The sequence below is a fragment of the Neofelis nebulosa genome, chromosome 10 (genome assembly GCF_028018385.1).
Source record: "Neofelis nebulosa isolate mNeoNeb1 chromosome 10, mNeoNeb1.pri, whole genome shotgun sequence".
Taxonomy (NCBI): domain Eukaryota; kingdom Metazoa; phylum Chordata; class Mammalia; order Carnivora; family Felidae; genus Neofelis; species Neofelis nebulosa.
This window is the reverse complement of record NC_080791.1, coordinates 65,933,834-65,957,764: the sequence shown is the minus strand read 5'-3', so window position 1 is coordinate 65,957,764 and position 23,931 is coordinate 65,933,834. Positions and strand designations below refer to the sequence as shown.

The 23,931-nt window shown below is 38.4% G+C and overlaps 1 protein-coding gene across 7 annotated transcripts in view; it reads left to right on the top strand.

Annotated features, from left to right (window-relative positions):
- Positions 1 to 23,931, top strand: part of DENND5A (DENN domain containing 5A) — a 122,136-nt gene that overhangs the window by 19,013 nt on the left and 79,192 nt on the right. For 5 of the 7 annotated variants that reach the window (XM_058688188.1, XM_058688182.1, XM_058688183.1 and 2 more), the window contains exons 2-3: positions 21,184 to 21,255; positions 22,028 to 22,137. In XM_058688188.1, coding sequence (XP_058544171.1) covers positions 21,184 to 21,255; positions 22,028 to 22,137 — 182 coding nt within the window. The remainder of the gene's footprint in view (positions 1 to 21,183; positions 21,256 to 22,027; positions 22,138 to 23,931) is intronic. The other 2 variants (XM_058688184.1, XM_058688187.1) reach the window with 1 other exon arrangement.

The following is a 23,931-nucleotide window of genomic DNA, read 5'->3' as shown; positions in this document are numbered from 1 at the left end:
CCATGGTGGCTGAATGGAGAAAACATTACTCTGTGCTTATATTTATAGCTTGAATTTGGTGGAAGGGTGTAAGATGTGAGGTTTTGGGTGAATTGTTTTAAATGTCTTGCACATTCAGTAAATATTTGTAGGTTGATAATATTGATGAGTTATGGAGATATTTTCCACCTTGAGGAAGAATTTAAATTTTTGGCTACACATTTTCTTGTCTCTGTGGTAGCAGAGGTGTATTCATTTTTAGAATTCTTCTTTAGCCTTATTTTGTAATAGATTGGCTAGTTCAGTTTTTGCTGCTGTGGTAAAAAGAACTGTTATAATTAGCATCTCTGCTTCCTCTCACAGTTTTATGGATTTGTTTTGAAGAACCTAAAAAGAAACAAACAAAAAGAAATGTTCATTGTGCTAAGTATTTCTTCAAGAAGGGTATTTTATGCTAGGTAGTACTCTAAATGTGAAATCCCAGATAACCACATTTGAAAAAACCAAAAATCCCAGGACTGAAATGAAATGGTCCCAGAAGCTCCTCCCTGCATTGTCATGGTAAATTATCTATAGATTGGAAAGGATAGAACTGAGTTACTGAGAGGAGACTGAAACCTGAGATCATTAAACGTTTATATTGGAGCATTTAATTCCTGTGAATGAATTCAAGTCTCTAGACCCAAACAAATTATACCCCAGAGTTCAGAAAGAGTTTTGGGATGAGATCATTTAGTTGCTGTCAGTAACATCTAAGGAATATGGAATTACCACAAAAGGACATATTTTCAAGACTCAGAAGGTAAGAGCTTGACATTTCTAGTCAAAATCTAGAATGGCTTATTAAGGATGTAGTATGTGAATTTAGAAAAGGAAACTGATGATTATTTTTTTTTTTAAGTTTATTTTATTTTAAGAGGGAGCAGGAGAGAGAGCACAGGAGGGGGGGTGGGGGGGTGGGTTGGGTATGGAGGGAGGGAGGGAGGGAGGGAGGGAGGGAGGGGGAGAGAGAGAGAGAGAGAGAGAATCCCAAGCAGGCTCTGCACTGACAGTGGGGCTTGAACTCAACGAACCATGAAATCATGATCTGAGCGGAAATCAGGAGTTGGTCGATTAACCAGTTGAACCACCCAGCTGCCCTAGGAAACTCATTATTAAGAGCCCTTAAGGGGCCCCTAGGAACATGTTAGGTCAGATCAATCACATTTTCTTTAAGGGAGTAGACTGGTAGAAGTGGGGAATATTTCACCACCATTTTTGGATTCAGGGATTTATAAAAAATTTTTTTTAATGTTTATTTTTATTTTGAGAGAGAGCGCACACACACAGGGGAGGGGCTGTGAGAGATTTTTATTTTGAGAGAGAGAGGGAGAGAAAGAATCCCAAGCAGGCTCCATGCTGTCAGCACAGAGCCTGATGTGGGGCTCAATCCCACGAGCTGTGAGATCATGACCTGGATTCAGGGATGTTTTGATGGGAATGATTAGGGTATACATGGAGTAGGAGAGAGATTTGAGCTGTATGATGAAGCAGGTGATACAAAAGTAGCAGTATAAAAAGAAGATTTTCTAAAAAAAAAAAAAAAAATGTGACTTAATAGCTGTTACATCCACATGACTCCTGAAACAGAATGATACGGGCACCAGTGACAGTCACAACAAAACTTATTGCAATGAGAGGCAAGGCCAACCGATTGGGACCTACACTCTTGACCAGAGTGTGGTCTCCAACAGCCGGGGTACAGAGTTTTTATAGCCGACCACAGCGTCTTATCATCACCTGGGAACAGAACAAAGAAATAGTTCCCAGATTGGGGTGGAAACAGTTCAGACATGCCCTTGCCCCAATCCAATCAAATACTAATCCAGATGATTTTCCTTGAACTTGTGTTCCCTTGATTGATAGGGCAAGGCTGTTATCTCTTAATCTACAGTGTTAAAACAAAGTTGTTATTTCTTAAGGCTACAGGTTAGCCCTACACTACAATTTAACCCTTAAATAGCAACACTAAAATGTAAGGCTTTTGGTTGGCTGCAACTTTGATTTATGGCAAAAGTTGTGATTTTAGCTTGTGTTAATGGAGAGATTGTCAAAAAAGAGAAAATGGATAGTCCTGTTTTAAATGACATCCGTTAGACCACACACCTAGATTCTAGTTCTAGGAGCTAGGGTAGTGAGGGAACTGAAAACCATGTTACATTCAAAGGAGATTTGTTTATGACCAGTAAAATGGCTCTGACAATAGCTCCCACAGAGAAGTTTCAGAAGAACTTGGAGCTGCAGAATTGGCAACATTTTTGGAATACCTTAGATTTTGATAGCAGTCACTGGAATAAATGTAGATTGGCCAGTCAGGCGAAGAAGGGTTTGAAGGTCATTCTAGGCAGAGAACAGCATCTACAAAAGAATGAAGACATGATAAAGCATGCCAAATTTTAGGAACTACAAGTGAGTTGGTGTGGATAATATCTATAGAGGGAAAGAGGGGGTAGGTAGGAGGTAAGACTGGAAAGTTGGCAGGAGGTGCCTTATGGAAGGTGGAGAAATTGGAGCCTAGGAAGAGAAGATTTGCATAAGGCTCAATTGATGGTATTGAACCAGGATGAATTCCAGGCTTTCTTTCTTACTTCCCTTCAGTAGCTCTCTCATTTCCTTCCTTCAAGTATGTTGTTTTAGGTTTACTTTAAAATGGTCACGGGATACCCCGTGTTTATAAAAGGATTCTAAATAAGCACACAGGACTATCTTTTACATTCTTTAGCAAGCTAACAGAACTTATCAGAAAAGCTATGACCTACAAGCAGTAGATTGAAATGTATTAACATTCCCAGTTATCATTGCCAGATATTATGGTTTTAACTTTTAGAGACAGGCAGCCGATGGTCTAGGTTATGCTAGAATCAAGACCTTTTTCCACTTTACCATGCTATTTGCTTAAGAGAATTCTTTCTTTGCCTAGTTTAAATGATAGATTCAAGGATAAATAGTTGCATCTATAGTGATCCAGGAGTTAATAGCTGTGCCAAGAAGATGTATTTATCAAGACCTTGGGATAATTTAGGTTGTGACTGATGTGGTTGTAGCTTATTGTTCCACTGCAGGTAGGGTTGAATTTCAGTATGGGAAACACGTTCTTCAGGCTTCTCTTCTCGTTCTTTAGTCAGGGCTCTATCTAGGGTTGATATCTAGACTATATACCATATGTGTATGGCTAGCGTTTGTTCTCATTGGTTGGTGCCCACACTGTACTGATAGTTAAATATTTTGAAAATCATGTCTACTTCTAACCATCCCTATTCTCTTATTTTATCCCAGATCTAAAGTTTCTTTAATTTGTTTGTGGTTTGTTTATATAGGGAAATTGACTTTTTCTCCTCATGCTCTTAACTTTATAAAAAAAAATTCCTGTAAACAATTTTTTTTCTATTAAAGACCATGATACAGTATTTTTCTTTTTTATTTTTTTTTTATTTTTTATTTTTTTATTTTTTTATTATTATTTTTTTTCAACGTTTTTTTTAATTTATTTTTGTGACAGAGAGACACATAGCATGAACGGGGGAGGGGCAGAGAGAGAGAGAGACACAGAATCGGAAACAGGCTCCAGGCTCCGAGCCATCAGCCCAGAGCCCGACGCGGGGCTCGAACTCACGGACTGCGAGATCGTGACCTGGCTGAAGTCGGACGCTTAACCGACTGCGCCACCCAGGCACCCCCGGTATTTTTCTTTATATCCATTCAGTGATTTTTTTTTAAAGTTTATTTTTATTTTGAGAGAGAGATAGAGAGCAAGTGGGGGAGAGACAGAGCGGGAGACAGAATCCCAAGCAGGCTTCATCCAAGCAGGCGTCACACTGTCAGCACAGAGCCTGATGTGGGGCTCGAACTTACGAACTGTGAGATGATGACCTGAGCCAAAATTGAGAGTCAGACGCTGAGCTGACTGAGCCACCCAGGCACCCTTATTCAGTGATTTTTTTTAAAAGCTAGTTTCAAACATGTATGAGATAACCAAGGAAATTTCAACACTGACTAGAGATTTGGCATTAATGTATTCATCATCTTATTATGGTTATCTTAAAAGGAAAAAAGGTCTTTTAGAGACACATGCTTAAATATAGATAAAATGATATGTCTAGATTTGCTTTAAAATAATTTGGTATGAGGGAGTATAGATGTAAAGTAAATTTGGACATGCATTGATCATTGTTGAAACCAAGTGATGGATACATGGTAATTCATCGTACTTTTCATAATAAAAAGAGGAAGGTTTTGTCCTCTAAAAACCCCTCTGTGTTTATAAAATTACAATTAGATTTTTAAAAATTCTCAATCAGATATATTATTGGTAGTTATAACTTTTTTTTTCATGTTTATTTTTATTTTTGAGAGAGAGCGCGTGCGTGCGTGCTAGCATGAGCAGGGGAGGGGCAGAGAGAGAGCTGGGGGACAGAGGATCCAAAGAGAGCTCTGTGCTGACGGCAGAGAGCCCCATGTGGGGCTTGAACTCATGAACTTGAGATCATGACCTGAGCTGAAATGGGACGCTTAACCAACTGAGCCACCCAGGCACTCTGGCAGTTACAATTTCTGATTGCCTTGTGCTATTTAGAAGTACAACTTGGGATTAATATACTTCTAGCCAAAGGCAAAGAAATTTGACCTTTTAGTTAGTTTATGTAATATTTTCACATATATTCCAATACAGCTTTTTGAAATATTAAAAATGATACCCCCCATACTTACTATTTCCTTTTTGGACCTCTAGGTGGGAGCCATTGGCTTTAAAATTTTTGATCAACCTTGTTTATATTTAGATTTTCTTTCCTTCTTTTTAGAGAGAGAGAAAGAGTGCAAGAGGGGGAGGGGCAGGGGAAGAGAGAGAGAATGCCAGGTAGGCTTTACACTCAGCACGGAGCCCGAAGCGGGCTCGATACCATGACCCTGGGATCATGACCCAAGCTGAAATCAAGAGTCAGACGCTCAACTGACTGAACCACCCAGGTGCCCCTGTAGCCAGATTTCTTAACTCAGCTGTAATTAATAAATGTTTTTCATTTTCTTTCTTTTACTCTGTGTGTTGTTTTAATGGTTGGATTGTATTCCATTGTGTTGATGTATTACACTTTGCTCTTGTTATACATTTGCTCTTCTTTTTCTTGTAAATAGCTCTACTATGAGAAATTGCTTTTTCAAAAGTTTTTTTAAAAGTTTACTTATTTATTTTGAGAGAGACAGAGACAGCACGAGGGGGGGGGGAGGGGACGAGAGAGAGAGAGAGAGAGAGAGAGAGAGAGAGAGAGAGAGAAAGAGAAATCTCAAGCAGGCTCCTAGCTGTCAGCACAGAGCCCGATGCAGGGCTTGAACTCATGGAACTGTGAGTTCATGATCTGAGCAGAAACCAAGAGTCTGACTCTTAACCAACTGAGCCACCCAGGTGCCCTGAGAAATTGCTTTTTTAAAAAAGTGTTATTGGGGTGCTACGTTAGTGGGTGCTAGTTTTTTTTCTGGTTCCTTTTTGGTGGGATATAGCAGCAGATTAAAGGGCATGGATTTTTTTTTTTTTTTTTTAAGCTTTTATGATGTCATGCTAGTTTGGTTGAGCTTCTGTCAAAGGTGTCGTTTTGTTGGTTTGAACCTTTTTCAATGTTTGATTCTCTGACTCCCATACCAAAGTTTTAAGGCATATTAACAGGCTGGAAAAAAAGAATAATTTGTTCTGTTCAAAAGAATTGAGCTTTCATTGGAAACCAGTTGAAGGATGGAAATGAATTAACTGTAATCTTGCCTTTAGTGAATTCATAGTTTGGTACAATACTGCCATTTAAATAGGGAGAACAGTTGCGTATGTTGGCAGTGATCAGGGAAAGCTGCATAATAAAGGTGACATTTGAATACAGTTTTGAAGGATAGGAAGGACTTAGACCTAGAGGATATGGGTAGGATATGAATGGAGATGGGTAAAAGGTAGATGAACAAGGAACTGCTGGGCATGTTTAGGCACTATGGAGTCATCCTGTTTGGCTAGAAATATGCCATTCAGAGGACAGTAATGGAGGCTAGAGTGAACAACTAAAGCAACAAGGATGTATCAGATAGATAGTATGAAAAAAGAATAGTGGGGGGAAATGGAGAGATGATGGTATTTGACTGTAATAGCTTGAAGACTATTCGCTGTCTCTTGCCTAATCAATAACTCAGTTGCAGGAAAATTGCTACTCTGTTAGTCATTCTGCTAGGATCCTCAGCTTAGCATTTAGTAGACCTACTGATTTTCCAGAAAAAGGGGGTTCTGTGTTTGTACAGTTGTTGATCTAAGTGTTGATCTAACTCATTTTCAGAGTTTGTGCAGACAAGAGAGCGTGAGAGAGAAAGAAGATGCTGGACATTGAGAAGGTGGAGAGAAAGAATTGACATAGTTTGCTCTTTAGACTCTTTCTAAGAAGCTGTGGTGGCTTTTCACCTAAAGCTTTGACAACAGTGGTGGCTTTTAGTCTTAGTTTTCTTCCAAGGACTGATAGAAGGCTCTAGCCTCATGTCTGTGTTTTCCTCTCAGTAAGCACGCGCGCGCTCTCTCTCTCTCTCTCTCTTTTTTTTTTTTGTTGTTGTTTCAGTAAGCTCTCTTACTGGCAGGTTGTCTCCTCCCCCATTCTCCACTCTCCACCTCCTACCATTTTAGCCTCATTTGTCACTCTTCCTGGATCTCTGCCATTCCAGGAGCAAGGAAAGGCTCTGAGGGGCCATCTGCTAGAGGGTCCTAACTGCCAGAGAGTAGGGCAGCTTAGAGATTGATATTGCTTGGTGCAGTGAAAGGATCCAGGAGATTTTGGGTTGATTTTAGTTAGGGAGGAACCCTCTCATGACCTGTGGGTTGAGTATACTACTCTGTATTACAGTAGAGAATTTGTGATTTTATGGTTTTTAGACTTCTTGATGAAGATTACTTCATCTATACTCTTAGAGTGTTCCTTACACCAAAACTGTACTTCTTAACTCCTTTAAATTCTAAAGTTCTAAGAGATATCCACTCTGGTGTAGTAGGTGAAAAGAATATTAGAGTAGTAGGTGAAAAGAGTATTAGACAAGGGTGTCCGGAGAGGTTTCTAATCCCATTTTGTGTCCTACTTGTTGGGTGATTTATTATCTCTGAGCCAGTTTACTTATCTGTAAAATCTCTTTTTTAAAAAAATTTTTTTTTTTTTATAATGTTTTTTATTTATTTTTGGGACAGACAGAGACAGAGCATGAACGGGGGAGGGGCAGAGAGAGAGGGAGACACAGAATTGGAAACAGGCTCCAGGCTCCGAGCCATCAGCCCAGAGCCTGACGCGGGGCTCGAACTCACGGACCGCGAGATCGTGACCTGGCTGAAGTCGGACGCTTAACCGACTGCGCCACCCAGGCGCCCCTGTAAAATCTCTTTTAGGGTTGTAATGAATCTTAATGAAATAATATTTGTGAAAGTGGTTTATATATATATGTATATTATGTATATACATATATATACGTGTATATACATACACGTATATATATGTATATGTATATATATATATATATATATATATATATATATATATATATGCGTCTGACTCTAATTTTGGCTCAGGTCATGTCATGATCTCATAGTTGTGAGATCAGGCTCTGTGCTGGGCATGGATCCTGCTTAGGATTCTCTTTCTGCCCTTCCCCTGCTCACTCTGTCTCTCATAAAAAAAAAAAAAATTATTTATATTTTTTAGTGTCATCTCTTTGTCATAGAGATTATATATGTTCATAGTAGGAAGTTCAGAAAATACAGAAAAGTATAAGGAAAAAATAGCAGTCACACATATTTTTACTTTTCAGAAGTCATGTAACAACTTTTAATATTTTGTGTATTCATTTCTATAATTTTTTCTGTGTTGAATTTCTTAAAAATATATATATTTCAAGAAAGCTGTCATTTGCAATTTTTAAGTTATGCCATAGGTGCTTACGAACATGTTTCTTTGCTTTAAAAATGTTGTGATTTAAAATTTTTTGTATAGTTTTTCTTATATGTCTTATTTTTTGAGGTAGGTAGGACATAAATTATAAAAAAACCACCTCTCACTTCAGGATTTTATAAGCCCTGTAGAATAAGGTATCACGTTTCATCTGGAGTCATATTCACTAGGCTTTAACTGTGCCTCTATTTCCTTTCTTTTTTAAAATTCCTACCTGATGATATGCAATCAGGAAAACTGTGTTGATCTGCTTCATTACTCTCTACATTTCTTCTCTTTGAGATTTGCAGTATCTGAAAGATTCTTGTTTTTTTTCTTTGTTTGTTGTTGTTTTTTTTTTTTTTTTTTTTCCAACATTTTTTTAATTTTATTTTTGGGACAGAGAGAGACAGAGCATGAACGGGGGAGGGGCAGAGAGAGAGGGAGACACAGAATCGGAAACAGGCTCCAGGCTCCGAGCCATCAGCCCAGAGCCTGACGCGGGGCTCGAACTCACGGACCGCGAGATCGTGACCTGGCTGAAGTCGGACGCTTAACCGACTGCGCCACCCAGGCGCCCCAGTTTGTTGTTTTTTTAATAGGAGTCTTGGGGTGCCTGGGTGGCTCAGTCGGTTAAGCATCTGACCTTGGCTCAGGTCATGATCTTGTGGTTTGGGAGTTTGAGCCCTGCATCGGGCTCTCTGCCTGCTTTGGATCCTCTGTCCTTCCTCTCTCTCTCTGCCTCCCCCTCCCCCCCCCCCCCCAAATAAACATTTTTTTTAAAAAAGAAAGAAAATAGGAGTCTTGTAGTTTGTCCTTTGGGTGGGACTTATTATGGATATCTTTAAAGCAGTGGTTTATGGAAGTTTTGGTTCAGAAATCTCTTTGAGAATCTGATACAAGCTATGGATTCTTGCCCTAGCTCCATCAACCTGGGTTGTTTGATATATTGGCTCTCTAGGCCTGTTGCACAGCGAACAGCTTGGGATGTTCCTTTACTTTATCTTGGAATTATCCTTTGCCACTCTCTTGTGATGGATCCAGCTTCCTGCATCCTGTATGTACATCTTCCCTGGTTGATTCTAGTTTTGGCAGAGCACCTCTTTAATTTCCATAAACTTATTGTTGTCTTTTTATTTTACACAATTTTATTGAGATATAGTTTACATACCATAAAGTTACTCCATAGCCCCCCATTGCAGGCAACTACAACTCTACCTTCTGTCTCTATGGATTTGCTTATTCTGGACATTTTATTTATATGGGATATAATTTTTAAAACCTTTTCAGTAACATTTTAATTTTAGAATGGTTTCAGTTTTACAGAAAAGTTGTGAAAATAGTACAGGGAGTTCCCATACACTCCCACACCCAGTTTCCCCTAGTAGTCACATCTTACAGTAGATGGTACCTTTGTCACAAATAATGAACCACTTTTGATACATTATTATTATTATTGTTATTACTTACTGAAGTGTGAGTCTGTTTTCATTTACTGTGTTAGATCTTTGGAGACCACTTTCATTTTGGGAATTCATGCCCTTTATTTCTGGAGAAGTTTTGTTGAATTATTGATAATATCTTCCCTTTTATTTTCTTTCTTTTCTCTTTATGGAGTAGTCCTATTTGGATAGTAGACTTCTTGGACTGACTCCATACTTTATTCAGATTTTCTTAGTTTTTTGCATAATACTCTTTCTTTCTGTTCCAGGATTCCATTCAAGATACCGCATTGCGATGAGTTGTTATGCCTCCTTACACTCCTTTAGTAGTACACTTTCTTAGACTTTCCTTCTTTTTGATGACTTTGGCAATTTTGAAGAATATTGGTTAGCAGATTTGTAGAATGTCGATCAGGATATGTGTGATGTTTTTCTCATGATTAGATTGAGGCTATGGTTTTTTGAGATGAAGACTACAGAGGTAAAGTGCCATTCTCATCATATTACATCAAGAATACATGCATATTAGCAACATGACATCACTGTTAATGTTTAATTTTTTTTTTAATGTTTATGTATTTTTGAGAGAGAGAGAGAGAGAGCGAGCGCATGAGCCGGGGAGGGGCAGAGAGAGTGGGAGACACAGAATCTGAAGCAGGTTCCAGGCTCCTAGCTGTCAGCACAGAGCCTGATGCTGGACTCAAACTCACCAATCGTGAGATCATGACCTGAGCCGAAGTTGGATGCTTAACTGACTGAGCCACCCAGGTGCCCCCAACATCACTGTTGATTTTAATCTTGATCATCTGGTAGTGTTTGTCAGGTTTCTCCAATATAAAGTTACTCTTTTTTTCCCTATGAGCAGCCCATACTTAAGGGAGGAAAATAACACCTCTTTGAGATCAGAGTATCTATGTAAATTGTTTGGTGTTCTTCTGTATAGGAAATTTGTCTATTGTCCCCCTATTTACTTATTTAATCATTTATTGCTATTAGTATGGACTCATGGATATTTATTTTATACTTTGGGTTATAATTCAGTGTGTTTGTTTTGGTCAGATTATCCTAGACTTGGCCATTGGGAATCTTTTAGTTGGCTCTTTGATGTGTCCTCATCACCATGGGTTTTTTTGAGTACTTCCTTGCTTTTTGGCACTCCAAAATACTCCAGGCTCCTCCCATGTATTTCCTGCTCCAGTTAAAGAAGGAACCATTTCTTTAAGCAATCCTGTTTCTTTTTATTGGTGAATAGTATTAGAAACCAAGATCTGGGTGCTAGCTGTGCTTGTCACTCGGGAGTTGTTGCTTCTAGGCCTGAAGATAGTCCTTTTTTTTTTTTTTTTTTTTAATGTTTATTTTGTTTTTTGAGAGAGATAGAGCGCTAGAGCAGTGGAGGGGCAGAGATAGAGGGAGACACAGAATGGATTCTGTGCAGGCTCCAGGCTCTGAGCTGTCGGCACAGAGCCCAATGCAGAGCTTGAACCCATGAGCCTTTAGATCATGACCTGAGCTGAAGTTGGACGCATAACAGATTGAGCCACCCACGTGCCCCAGATAGTAATTTTTGAAGCTTTTTTTTTTCTGCATAATTTTCTATTTTCTCAAAGTTGCATTGATTGATTGGCAAGAGGTGTCTTTCTTTAATCTTAGAGCCTTTCCCCATATATCTCATGATTCTCTGGCTATCCATTTACACTTAAGAATAATGCACCAAGAAGCTGATTGGAAGCTTGATGTTTATAATAGTGGGGCATTGGTTACTGAGGTTCACTATAGAATGATCTGGCTGCATAGTTTCTTCCCTGTAGTATGAGTATCTCTTGGTCTTTTCTTGGGCTCGTCAGATTCACATAAAACGTTCCTCTAAATCTCTGCCTCAAGGGAGTAATTCTAGCCGTCAACTTTGAGAGAGCCAAATAGTGGAAGAGCACTGGGAAGTCTCAACATTCAGTATGTAAGATTTTTCTTATTTTTCTGTTTTTAGAATGATACCCTTGCTCTCAGCTGTGCCCGTGGTTTCCCAGATGTTGATGCTTGATGCCTCGACTATAATCCCAAGTATAGATACCCATTCTTTAAAATTTGTTTTTATTTTTCAATTGATATATAATTGACATATAATATTGTATTAGTTTTAGGTGTACAACATAACGATTTTTGATATATGTATATATATGGCAAATGATTATCACAGTAAGTTTGGTTAACATCTGTCACCACATAGTTACATTTTTTTTTTCTTGTGATAAGAACTTGTAAGGTCTACTCTCTTAGCAACTTTCAAATATACAATATCGTATTGTTAACTATAGTGACCATGCTGTGCACTACAGCCCCAGGACTTATTTATTTCATGACTGGAAGTCTGTACCTGTGACCACCATCACCCGTTTTGACTGAGACCTCACTCATTTCATTTATCCCTTGTGGGAGTAGTATGGGAGTAGGGTGGGGTCTAGTTCTTTTATTTAAAAAAATTGAGGTATAATTCATGTAACATAAATAAACCATCTTAAAATGTACACTTCAGTGGTTTTTAGTTTACTCACTGTGTTTTGCAGCCATCACCACTATCTAGTTCCAGAACATTTCTGTCATCCCAAACAAACTGCACACCTATTAGCAATTAGTCCCCTGGCAGCCACTTTCTGTTTCTATGTATGGCTATTCTGAATATTTCATATAAATAGAGTAATACAATATGTAGCATTTTGTGTCTGGCTTCTTTCACTTAGCATAATGTTTTCAAGGTTCATTTGTATTGTAGCATCTAACAGTACTTCATTCTTTTTAATGGCTGAATAATGTTCCAGTTTACAGTTCTAAAACAATTTATATCTTCATGAGCTGATGCCATCTTCAATAGACTTTCAACCAGTCCTTCTGTTTTTAGTTCCATTTTTATCCCTACTTCCGTAAGTGCCTGATGCTACAAGTTCCTGAGCTTTTTGGAGGTTGTATTATATCTTAGCTTTCTCTAGTCTGTTGTCAGGAACCACTCATCCATCTCCTTTTCAGCTTCTAAAATTTTGCTGCTCTCACCTTCATTTTCATTCTGTGGCTATGTCACCCTGACCCCTACCCTTATGTTGTTCTCATGGGGTTTTGGGGAGAGAGGCAGCAGAGGGAGAACTAAAGCATGCCTTCTCATAATTCAAAGGGGACAATTTCCATGCTGGGTCAGACTTGAGGCCCAACAGTCATTAAGTCATGAAATGATGAAGCTAGAAAAACCTTTATAGATCAACAACTCGTCCTCTACTTCTTTATCTTTTAGGTGAGGAAAGTGAGACCCACAAGACTCAGTAAATTGTTTAGGTCACACAACTAGTGAGTAGCCAAGGTGGGATCTTAACTCTGTCTCCTGCGTTCTGGGTTAGTTGCTTACAGTTAATTTAGGCTGATTAGTTTAAAATTTGGTGTTAAGGAGAGCATGAAGATTGCTCATATTTGTCCTCTGCCATTTCTTACTTAGAGATCCCAGTTCACTGGGTTTGCCTAAGCCTGTTTTACTGGAGGGGCTAGCTTTTAGAGAAAAGTGCCTATAGCATATGTATAGCCTCTGGGAGTTCTTACTCTATTTTAGTAATTCAGTATAGTATGTACTGTATGTAATTCAGTACAGTATATGTATATCCAGCTCACAAGAGTGGTTGGTTAGACTGCTCTGAAAGACCATAAATTTGATAGCTTGTTGCTTCCCATACAAAACAGAACAGATTATCTAAGTTACAGATGTTAGCCCAATGGATGTGTGCCCTGTAGGGTTTTTGGCTGGGCTAAAAGGGAGGCAATGCCTATACTTGACACCTTGTTACCAAAGTTTTGTCCTACCTGTTGTTTGGAGCAGTCCTGTCTGATTCGGTTCTCAAACCTCTGACTCTTGTTTTTTTTTTTTTTTTTTTTTTAAACCTCAGACTCTTGTTAAAACTGGGTACATCAGGGGCTCCTAGGTGGCTCAGTTGGTTGGGTAACTGACTCTTGATTTTGGCTCGTCATAATCTCACAGTTCAAGCCCCGCTTTGGGCTCTGTGCTGAGCATGGAGCCTGCTTGGGATCCTGCTTGGGATTCTGTGTCTCCCTCTCTCTCTGCCCCTCCCCTGTTCATTCTCTCTCTCTCTCTCTCTCTCTCTCTCTCTCTCTCTCTCTCTCTCTCTCTCTCTCTCATTTTCTTTCAAAATAAAAAAATAAACTTAAAAAACAAAACAAAACTGGATACCTGAGAAGTTCAGCCATTTTAGAAATATTAGATGCAGGAGTTGGACTAAGTATGGTGCCTGGAAGATGTCAAGCAGGAGGCAAAGCATCAAAAAAAGTAATGGCTGTATACCTAAATCGAAAGTTATCTGACAAAGAAAATATGTTGAGAAAGAAAGTGAACAAATGTACCTCAAGGGGAACACAAAGGGGTAACAGATGGTTTCTGTTGCTTTTATTGAAAAGCCTGGTGAGCAGCTTTTCTGGGTTATTGCCTTAGAAGTGGCCTTGTGGTGTGTCCAAAGTGGGGGACAGCTCACTCCCTGCATTTTGGGTATTTGTAAATGTCTGACTCTTGAGCACAAGTCACCTGGTCATGTGGGCCAGGGTACAGCCTGTCTCTTCAAGGAGCAGTTACCCTCTTTCTGCTGCAGAAGCTGTAAATTTGCCTCAATTTCATATGTAGAAGACGTGAGGGAGAGCGATGAGTATAGTGTTAAATGGTTTTCTGTAGCTACCAAAACATACCTAGTCTTACTGTGTTTTTTTTTAAATGTTTATTTATTTTGAGAGAGAAAAAGAGTGCATGCAGGTGAGCGGAGGAGGGGCAAAGAGAGAAGGGGAGAGAGATAATCCCAAGCAGGCTCCATGCTCAGCACAGAGCTCAATGCAGGGCTCAGCACAGGGCTCAATCTCTCAAATTGTGAGATCATGACCTGAGCCAAAATCAAAAGTCAGATGCTTAACAGACTGAGCCACCCAGGCGCCCCCTTACTGTGTTTTTTAAGCTATCTCCATTTAAAAAGTGCTGATAGTAATGAAATGGCCATCTAAAAGGAATAGCAATGTTAATTTTTGTTTAGGTAGAAATTTGCATTCCCTTCTCTTACTGCACTGTGTCCCATTAGTCAAAGATGGCAGGAAACGATTTCTGATTTACAGGGGTTCAGAAAATTATCTGGAAGACAAGGAGAATGCTGAGGCAGCAAGTGAATTAAAGGTGAAACACAAGCTGGTTTTTCAACATGCACGAGAAACCAGGTGTAGGTTGGTAGTTATACAATTTTCATGGGCGGTCTGTTTTAGAAATGTTTCTAACAGGAAAAATATAGTGACATCTTTTAGTGCAGGAAGTAAACTTTATAGCACGAGTGGCCCTGAATTGGTCACCATTGTCACCAAAAGGATCAGTTTTAGGACATCCTAGAATGCCAGTATGCAAATGAAGGCATAATAACCTGGTTGTATCCATTCCCAGAGGAAAAAAATTCTACTACTCTTGCTGTAGATAATGTGAATTAGACCTTATAGGATTGGTGTGGATGTGGTGAGATGAGGCAGCCCATGTGACACTTCTGTTTTGGGCCTGGAGGGAAAGATAGAGTTCAGCTGTCTTTGAAGAGTTCAGTCCAAGGTATAGCTTTGAATGCTTGAATTGTATTGCTTGAAGCCTCTGCTTTAAAACCTTGACAGGTTGTTAAAATCATTAAAATTTTTTTTTATTTTATGAGAGAGAGAGAGAGGGAGCCCAAGCGGGGGAGGGCAGAGAGAGAGACCGAGGCAGAGACAGAGACAGACAGACCGAAGTAGGCTCAAGACTCCCAACTGTCAGCACAGAGCCTGACGTGGGCTTGAACCCACAAACCATGAGATCATGACCTGAGCTGAAGTTGGGTGTTTAACCAACTCAGCCACTCAAGCGTCCCTAAAAAAATTTTTTTTTTTGAAAAATTTTTAACATTTATTTCTTTTTAAAAAATTTTTTTTTCAACGTTTTTTATTTATTTTTGGGACAGAGAGAGACAGAGCATGAACGGGGGAGGGGCAGAGAGAGAGGGAGACACAGAATCGGAAACAGGCTCCAGGCTCCGAGCCATCAGCCCAGAGCCTGACGCGGGGCTCGAACTCACGGACCGCGAGGTCGTGACCTGGCTGAAGTCGGACGCTTAACCGACTGCGCCACCCAGGCGCCCCAACATTTATTTCTTGTTGAAAGACAGAGACAGAGTGCGATCAGGGGAGGGGCAGAAAGAGAGGGAGACAGAATCTGAAGCAGGCTCTAGGCTCAGAGCTGTCAGCACAGAGACCAACATGGGGCTCGAACCCATGAATCAGGAGATCATGACCTGAGCCGAAGTCAGACGCTTAACTGACTAAGCCACCCAGGCACCCCTAAAAATTTTTTTTTTAATTAAAGAATGTAGTTTTTAAAGACATTAAACTTTTTATTTGAGGTAATTTTAGATTCATATGCAGTTGTAAGAAATAATACAGAGACAACTCTCTACCCTCTACCAAGTAGTAACATCTTGCAATGCTATTGGATGCTCTCACAACCAGGATATTGACATTACTATACTTAAGACACAGAATAATTCCATCACCACAAGGATTCTTGTGGGTTGCCCTTTTATAGAAACCCCCTACTCCCCATTTCTGACCTTTGGCAATCACCAATGTGTTCTTCATTTCTAAAATGTAATTTCAAAATGTTATGTATGTGGAATCATATAGTATATAACTTACTGGGATGGGCTTTTCTTGTAGCAGTACACTGCATGGTAGCAGTGAATTCTCTTAGTTTTGTTTTACTTGAAAATGTTTTGATTTTTCCTTCATTTTTGAAAGATTTTTTTCTGCTAATAGAATTCTGGGTTGACAGGTTTTTATTTGTTTGTTTCAGTACTTGTATGATGGTGTTCCAGGTCTTCTGATCTCTATTGTTTCTGGTAAGAAAGCCATGGTAATTTCAATCATTTCTTTTCCTTAATGTATCATTTTTCTCTGTCTCCTTTCAAGATTTTCTCCTTAATATTTTTCTTCTTTCTTTCTTTCTTTCTTTCTTTCTTTCTTTCTTTCTTTCTTTCTTTCTTTCTTTCTTTCTTTAAAGTTTGTGATGTACAGTTTTTATTTTCTTGGTATGTATCCTGCTTGGAATCCACTGAGCTTTTTGAATCTGTAAATCTATGTCTTTTACCCAATTTGGGAAATTTTTGATTATTATTTCTTCAATTAAAAAAACTTCTTTTAAAACCTCATTTGCTCTCCTTTTTTTCCGGGGCTTCAATTATATGTATATCAGGCTTGTTGCCCCAGAGATCTCTGGGGTCCTCTCCTCCACTCTCCTTTTCTCCTTAATCTTTTTTTCTCTTTGTTTTTCAGATTGGATACTTTTTTTTGCTCTTTTTAAGTTCACTAACTCTTCTGCATCTCCAATCGGCAGATTGTTAAGCCCGTCTTCTGAATTATAGTCTATTTTTGCTGTTGAGATCTACTATTTGTTCATTTATTATGATCATAGCTGTTTTCAAATCCTTGTCTGTTAATCCCAGTATTTGGATCAAGTCAGGATCAGTTCCTGTTGACTGACTCTTCTTTTGAGAATGGGTCAATTTTTCTTCTTTCTTTCTTTCTTTCTTTCTTTCTTTCTTTCTTTCTTTCTTTCTTTCTTTCTTTCTTTCTCTCTCTTTTTTTTTTTTTTCTATTTCTTTATATGCTGAATAGTTTCGTTGGGTTGTGTCCTTGTTATTGAGTATGACATGTTGTAGACAGTCTGGATTCCATTACCTTCCTCCAAAGAACACTGAATTTTGTTTGTTTTGTCCCCTGCAGTGAATGGCAGTTTAAATCTCAGTTCAGTTCTTTTAGCCCTAACTTGGTTGCCTGAGGTCTGTTCCATGCATGCATAGTTCAGGGATTAGCCAGAGATTTCAGCAGAATTTATACACAGAGTTTGAGGCACCTTCTTCGGGTTCTCTTTGGAATTTCCCTCCCTCACTTCTCTATGTTGGTTGCTTTACAGTTTGTTTTCTGGTTTGTGAAGCTAGTAAGACTGTGAAGTTTTATCTGAATTTTAGCCATCTTTCATGACACAGACTGGGACCTGCCCAGCCAAAAGCTATAAGAAGGGACACTTGGTGTCATTACCTTCTTCCAAATTTTGACCCTCTCTTTCCCTCATGATCTGCCTGCCTTTTGTTCCCTAGTATCTTCAAGTAGTTGTTTTTTTAATTTTCTGTCTAGTGTTCATAGTTATCTGCAAGAGATTTGGTCTCATAGGAGCTACTCTTCTATGACTGGAAGCAGAACCTCCATCATGCTAGATATTAATTATTCTGTTGACAGAGTCATCTTTTTTCAGTTGTAGTTTCACAGATATTTGTATTATCTTTCCCATCTCTTTTAAGGGATGAGATACAAAAATGCCCTTAGCTCTTGCTCTGTTTTCTCTTTTTTTTTCAAATTTCAAATTTTATGGAAAGTTTCTTAAGTGTATGTCAACTCTGATTACTGTTAGGTTTAGAAATTGAAATACTCCTTTTATTTGGTATATATAATCCAAGATGTAGGTATAACAAATGTGTCCTGTAGACACTCTCCTAGGAACTGATGGTTACTTTTATTTTGCTTGAATTTAAGCTAACACTGTGTTCTGGAGAAGTTTTGTGTAATTTAACATAAACCAGATGGAGATTTGACTGTATTGGGTCTTTCTCACGTTGTTGTTTGGGACATGCCTTTTCATATCTGCTCTACCATTTCAAAACTGTTGCTTTCCCCACAGATTGAAACTTGGTGGACATTTTCTGATGATCTTTCAGATGACTTCAGACAGAAGTTTTGAAGATAATATTTTTTTAACTTGTTCACATATATGTGTATATTTAAAGAGAGAGAAATTTGCATCCATAGTCTTCTTATGATAAAAAAGGAGAAAATAATGTCCTATTTTGAGTCAACATCAACCCAGAAAGCAGTTATTTAGTAGTGAATATATTTTATTTTAGACTGTATGTAAACCTACCCATTTAGGTTAATCTGTAAGTGGTCAAATGTTTCCTGCCCCAAATAGAAACACTTGGAGCTGTGGTTTCTGATTTTTTTTGGGTCATGGAACCCTTTGAGAATCTGATGAAAATTGTGTTTTCTCTTGAGAAGAATGCACATATTTTCATACAAAATTTCGTAAATAATTTCAGAGTTTAGGGGCTCCTTTGAAGCTTCTCATTTGTAAGCATCCTACATTTAGGGTTATTCAAATCAACCTAGTACCAACAGGCTAATAGCAATACAAATGTCAGTTTGTTTCTGACTTGGTCAAAGCAGAACAAGTAAACAAAGAACCTAATAGAAGTCCTTGTAAGGCGTGCAGTCTTTAAAAAAAAATCTGTTATGATTTATTTGAATTGTACTTCCCCAGGGACAGATTCACAAAGATAGATCTATACCTAGTTGACTAATTTTTAAGTTGCTGTTAGAAATGGGCCTTAGTTCTTGGTATCCAGAATTGCTGACATTTGTGGACTCTGTATGTGTTGGGCAAATAAGTAGTTAGGTTTCAGGACAATAGGACGGTTGTGGTTGTGATATCTTATTCCTAATATTGTTTGAATTTCCAAAGGTCTGAATAATTGAGGATTTAAGGGACCTGTGACATATGTACAGGTTTCAGGAGGTGGGGTATGTAGGTGTTTCTGTGGCATTAACTCCTTGCCGCTTATTCTCAAAACTCATCCCTCAGTATATTATGAAAGACTGAATTGTTTTAATAAAAATATCTTAGGTTTGTGAATCCTCTTACCCTGCAACTTTTCTGATGCTCTTCATAGGGTTCTGTAATAAACATAATTTGATCTCAGGGCTCTCATACCTCTTTATACATCCCCTTTCCCCCTGCAGTGAAAACACTAGGCTCCTGATACTGGTCCAGTCTAATATGCAGAAAGACTTATGTCTAAGATTGGCACTCTCTTTGGTGCCTTTACTCAGAACCTGACTCTTTAACAAGAAATTTTTACTTAGCTTGTTTGAAGCAGGGGCAGGAGGTAGAGAGGTGGTGGGGACAGAGGATCTGAAGACCATTTCTCCTTGTGATTCTTAGCTTCTTCCTCCTCTTTGTACTCCAGGTCAGCTCATCATTTTTACCTCTGGCTTCATTTCTCTGCTGTTTAAAATAGTCCCCTGTTCCATCTTTTGAATGTTCATCATGTCTTAAGGGGCACAGCCATCTTAGAAAAATATCTTTCTCTAAAGGCTTTCATTAGGGACAGTGGTAACTGCCCTAATTCCTGTTTATGTTCAAATATTTTGTGGTTTTTAGTGAGGGGATTTTCTGGCCTAGTAAGGAAGAAATGAGCAAACTGACAACTAAAAGTAATGAAGCTTAGAAGAAAGACATAGTTATCTTCTTAGAACTGAATATAGTTTAAATAAACATTCTGAGACTCTCAGACTATAGACAAGATCATTATGTCAGCTGCTTGCTGTTTAATTTTTTTGTACAGTAAGTGCAGGCTTGCCATGGTGGGCTCTTCGCAGGTATTACTGAAAGCTTGAGATTAGCTGTATATAGCTATAGGGCTTTGTTACTACCACTGTTACCAGCTGCCTGCTGATTTTGCCACTCTTCTTTAGTGAAGATTACCAGATGTATTTTGAGAGATGAAATTTGCTGGAGAAGAGCTTCAGAAAACTAAGTTTGGAAGAAGGATCAGGAAATGGGAAGTATTGAAATTGCGCTACTGGCTTTATTAATAGAAGGAAGGTTGAGTCTTGTCAGAAGTTGAAAGTTATGAATAAGTGGACTTCTGATGATGGACAAAACCTGAGAGAAAGTGGAAGTGAAGGTTTTAGTTATAAAAGTGATAACTTTCTGACTGGAATCATTATTAATTTCTGGAACAGGCACCTCAGAATTGCTATAAATTCTTTAGAAACTTGAGATGCCTCTGGGATGATTTAGAGTGAAGGACTATCTGACTTTACATTTATCCCAGCCCTGTGTTTGTGGACAATATGTCTTCCTTAATCACCAGGTCCTTTGGGTTCCAAACCAACTTAGAAAAACTGTAGTTGGAATAGAATTTATATTATCAACTAGAACATGTAAACAAGGTCCTGTACAAGCGTGCTCTGAATGGTTGGACCACATAGACTAAAAATCTGGAGCCTGCCAGATAGTAACCTCTCTGTGAAGTGGTTATTTGTGTATGTTCTTTTTCCTATACAGTTAAGAGTATAAGGTCCTGAGGATGGGTACTTGATTTGGTTCATTGCTATCTCCCACAGTACCTCGGGCCCTTGTATGACATAATTACTCAATAAACAGGTATAGAATTCAATTGAATTGTTTTTGATCATGTTTTCCACATATTTTCCATGAGTCCTACTAAATTTATTTATTTGAAATATTTAGGTGCATTTAATTTGCCCCCTACTCCTTAACTCCTTTGGAAAAGCAGTATTTGGGACAGGATACTTTTGGATAAAGTACCAGTGACTTTATAGTAATTTTATATCTGTTGAGCGTTTCATCTTATTATGCTGTATTGTAATGTTTTTTCAAACTATGCATTGTGTTAGTAGGTCTGCAATTAGTATATTTGGTTTTAATGATATAGAGTAGAAATTATGAGAGGGCATCCCACAAAGTAAGGTAAGTATTATTTTGCGAAATTTGTTTTAGGCAAATTTATATGCACGCATCATGTATGTATTTATTGCTCCATGATGTGAAGCTTGTTTCATACTGGAGTCATGGTCAAAAAAGTTTGAATAACATTGCTTTATTGTAATACTCTGTTATTTCATTTATCATATAGCATTATGCCAGTACATACAGGCTTCTAAAGCCAGGGATGGTGCCAGCCCTTTCATTTCCAGTACGACTGAAGGTAAAAACAAAACAAAATTGAGAACACCCAAAGCTTTCTGGTGGCTCTTACATATGTCTCTACAGTGGCATTTTTGTACCCTTTGGCCTTCTAACTTTCTTGTGCCTTTTTTGACCAGTAGGTTTTTCATATTTGTGTCCCTCTAGGTGGTGGGTTCTTTGGTTCTTCCTTTTTTCACTTTAATGTTCTTTATTTCAGTATACTCTGTTTTTAGGGGGAAAGGAGGAACAAAGGAGAATTTCAGAATCTCAAATGATTCTGAATTGACAAAATGGCTCATTAGATTTACCCTGAAATCTGCTTTCTTAATGTTCTTGAATCTTTTAGTCCCTTTGTGTTTTTTTCTGAGATCATAGAAATGCATACTTGATTCTGAATTTAAAATCATTTATGCTTCTATGTTACCAGTTGACTTAAAGCAAACTAAATTGTGTTTTTTTGGGGGGAAAAAAGGATGGATATAATCCTTTTCTCATTCCTTGCACTTTCTCCACTCTCCCAGGAAGGCTAACCATTGGGTTTGTAGTAATAATTCATTTTCAAGAAAAGAAAAGATAGTTAGTTGTGTCCAGTATTAACCATGCTAAACCTTTTCAGCTTCTTGCTTACTTAATGACTTTAATACCTTTCCTGTTCTTAGATGGTTGGCATACTAACCTAACCCCTTTGCCTTTACTTCTGTACCTTGCTGGACTACCAAGCTCAGACATTCATAACATTGTGATTTCAAGGGACTTTGTAGAGATGATTTGCTTCATTCTTTTTCTTGCAGGAGAAAATTTTGAGCAGACACCACTGAGACGAACATTCAAGTCCAAGGTCCTTGCCCGATACCCTGAGAATGTAGAATGGAATCCCTTTGACCAAGATGCAGTGGGAATGGTTAGTATTTGTTAGCTACAAGTATGAAGTAATTTACAAAGTAATTTATAGTGGAATTGTGAGTCCAGGCTGTGGTAGCAGTGATTCCACTAACTACCAGGAACTTTTGAAGAAGGGGTTATATGATTATTATTTATGATTCTACATTTTGATCAACAAATCAGATATTCAGGATGTATGAAATACACTGAAAAGTCACAGTGTGTTTCTGTTTTGTCAGACAAATACATAGTACTGGGTCATTGAACTTTGTGGTACTGAGCTCCTGGTTGCTTATAGCATTGAGATTGCACAGTGAGTCCGATTTAAAGCAGTTTTCTCTCAATCTGGGTTGTATATATGTCTGAGTGATACTGCAGAAATGGGTATTTTGTTTCATCATAATTTTAGATAGGACAACATTTTAAATCTCATGTAGAAGAATACTACTGTGAATAATCTAACTTTTATTGAGTATTCACCTTGTGCTAGGCAGTGTGATAAGCATTTTACATGAATTAACTCACGTAATCTTCATAATACCCCTTACGTAGATGATATTAAATACACACACACACACACACACACACACACACACACAAACACACAATTTATACATGAAGAAACTAAGATCCAAAGAGTGATGTGTTTAAAGTCACATGACTAAGAAGCAGTTGAGCTACAATTTGATCACTATGCCATAGTCTGGTTCCAGTGCTATGCCTTTCATCACATCTTTGTACTGCCTATATTAATTCTTAATAGCTTTCTGTACTTTTTTAGAGGATGATCTTGTTTGATGCACATAATAACCCTGTGAAGTAGGCAGAGTAGATTGTATTATCTTCATTTCACAGATGAAGAAACTGAGTATTAACCTCAAGTTTTTTGACTCCTGGTTCAGTGCTTATTTTATTTTTGACATGCTGTATTCTAGAAACATCTAGGTTTTGGGAAGTCAAGTCCAAAGGTAATGGATATACCATAAGGTTATATGTTATATCCTTTTATTTGTTAACCCAGGCTGCTGGTAGATCATTTGTATAGCCTGGTTTTTGTAAGCCTGGAAAATGGGGACCAATTGATGTAGGTCAGTTTGATTAGCTATCCAAGTTTCTTTATATAACCCATCTGAGTTAAAGTGAAAAAAACTGCATCTTTATCCTGATTATGTCATCTCCTTTATGTGCAATGCTCCCTTTTTTCTGTGAAAAGAGAAGGTTCTCTTGATGGCAGAATTTTGTGAGCTGATAAGAATCTAAAACTTTATGTTTATTTTTTTTTCAACGTTTTTTTTTTTTTTTTTAATTTATTTATTTTTGGGACAGAGAGAGACAGAGCATGAACGGGGGAGGGGCAGAGAGAGGGAGACACAGAATCGGAAACAGGCTCCAGGCTCCGAGCCATCAGCCCAGAGTCTGACGCGGGGCTCGAACTCAAAGACCGCGAGATCGTGACCTGGCTGAAGTCGGATGCTTAACCGACTGCGCCACCCAGGCGCCCCCTTTATGTTTATTTTTAGGTGCAAAATTTTATCTGTCTAGTTTTTAGGTATATTTCTAGCATCCTTTCCCAATAAATGCTGTCATGCTTAACCACCTAAATTCTCCAAGCTTTCTCTTACCTCCTTATCTTTGGGCATTTTCTCCCTGTCCCTGAAATACCCTTCTCTCCCTTGTCTACCTCATGAATTCTAACATAACCTCATCAACAAGCCTTTTCTGATGTTTTTGGGTTGAGTTGTCCATTCTGTGTTACCCTAGCACTTTGTTTCTGGATAGCCCTGATAACTGCATTGTAATTTTATTTACTTGC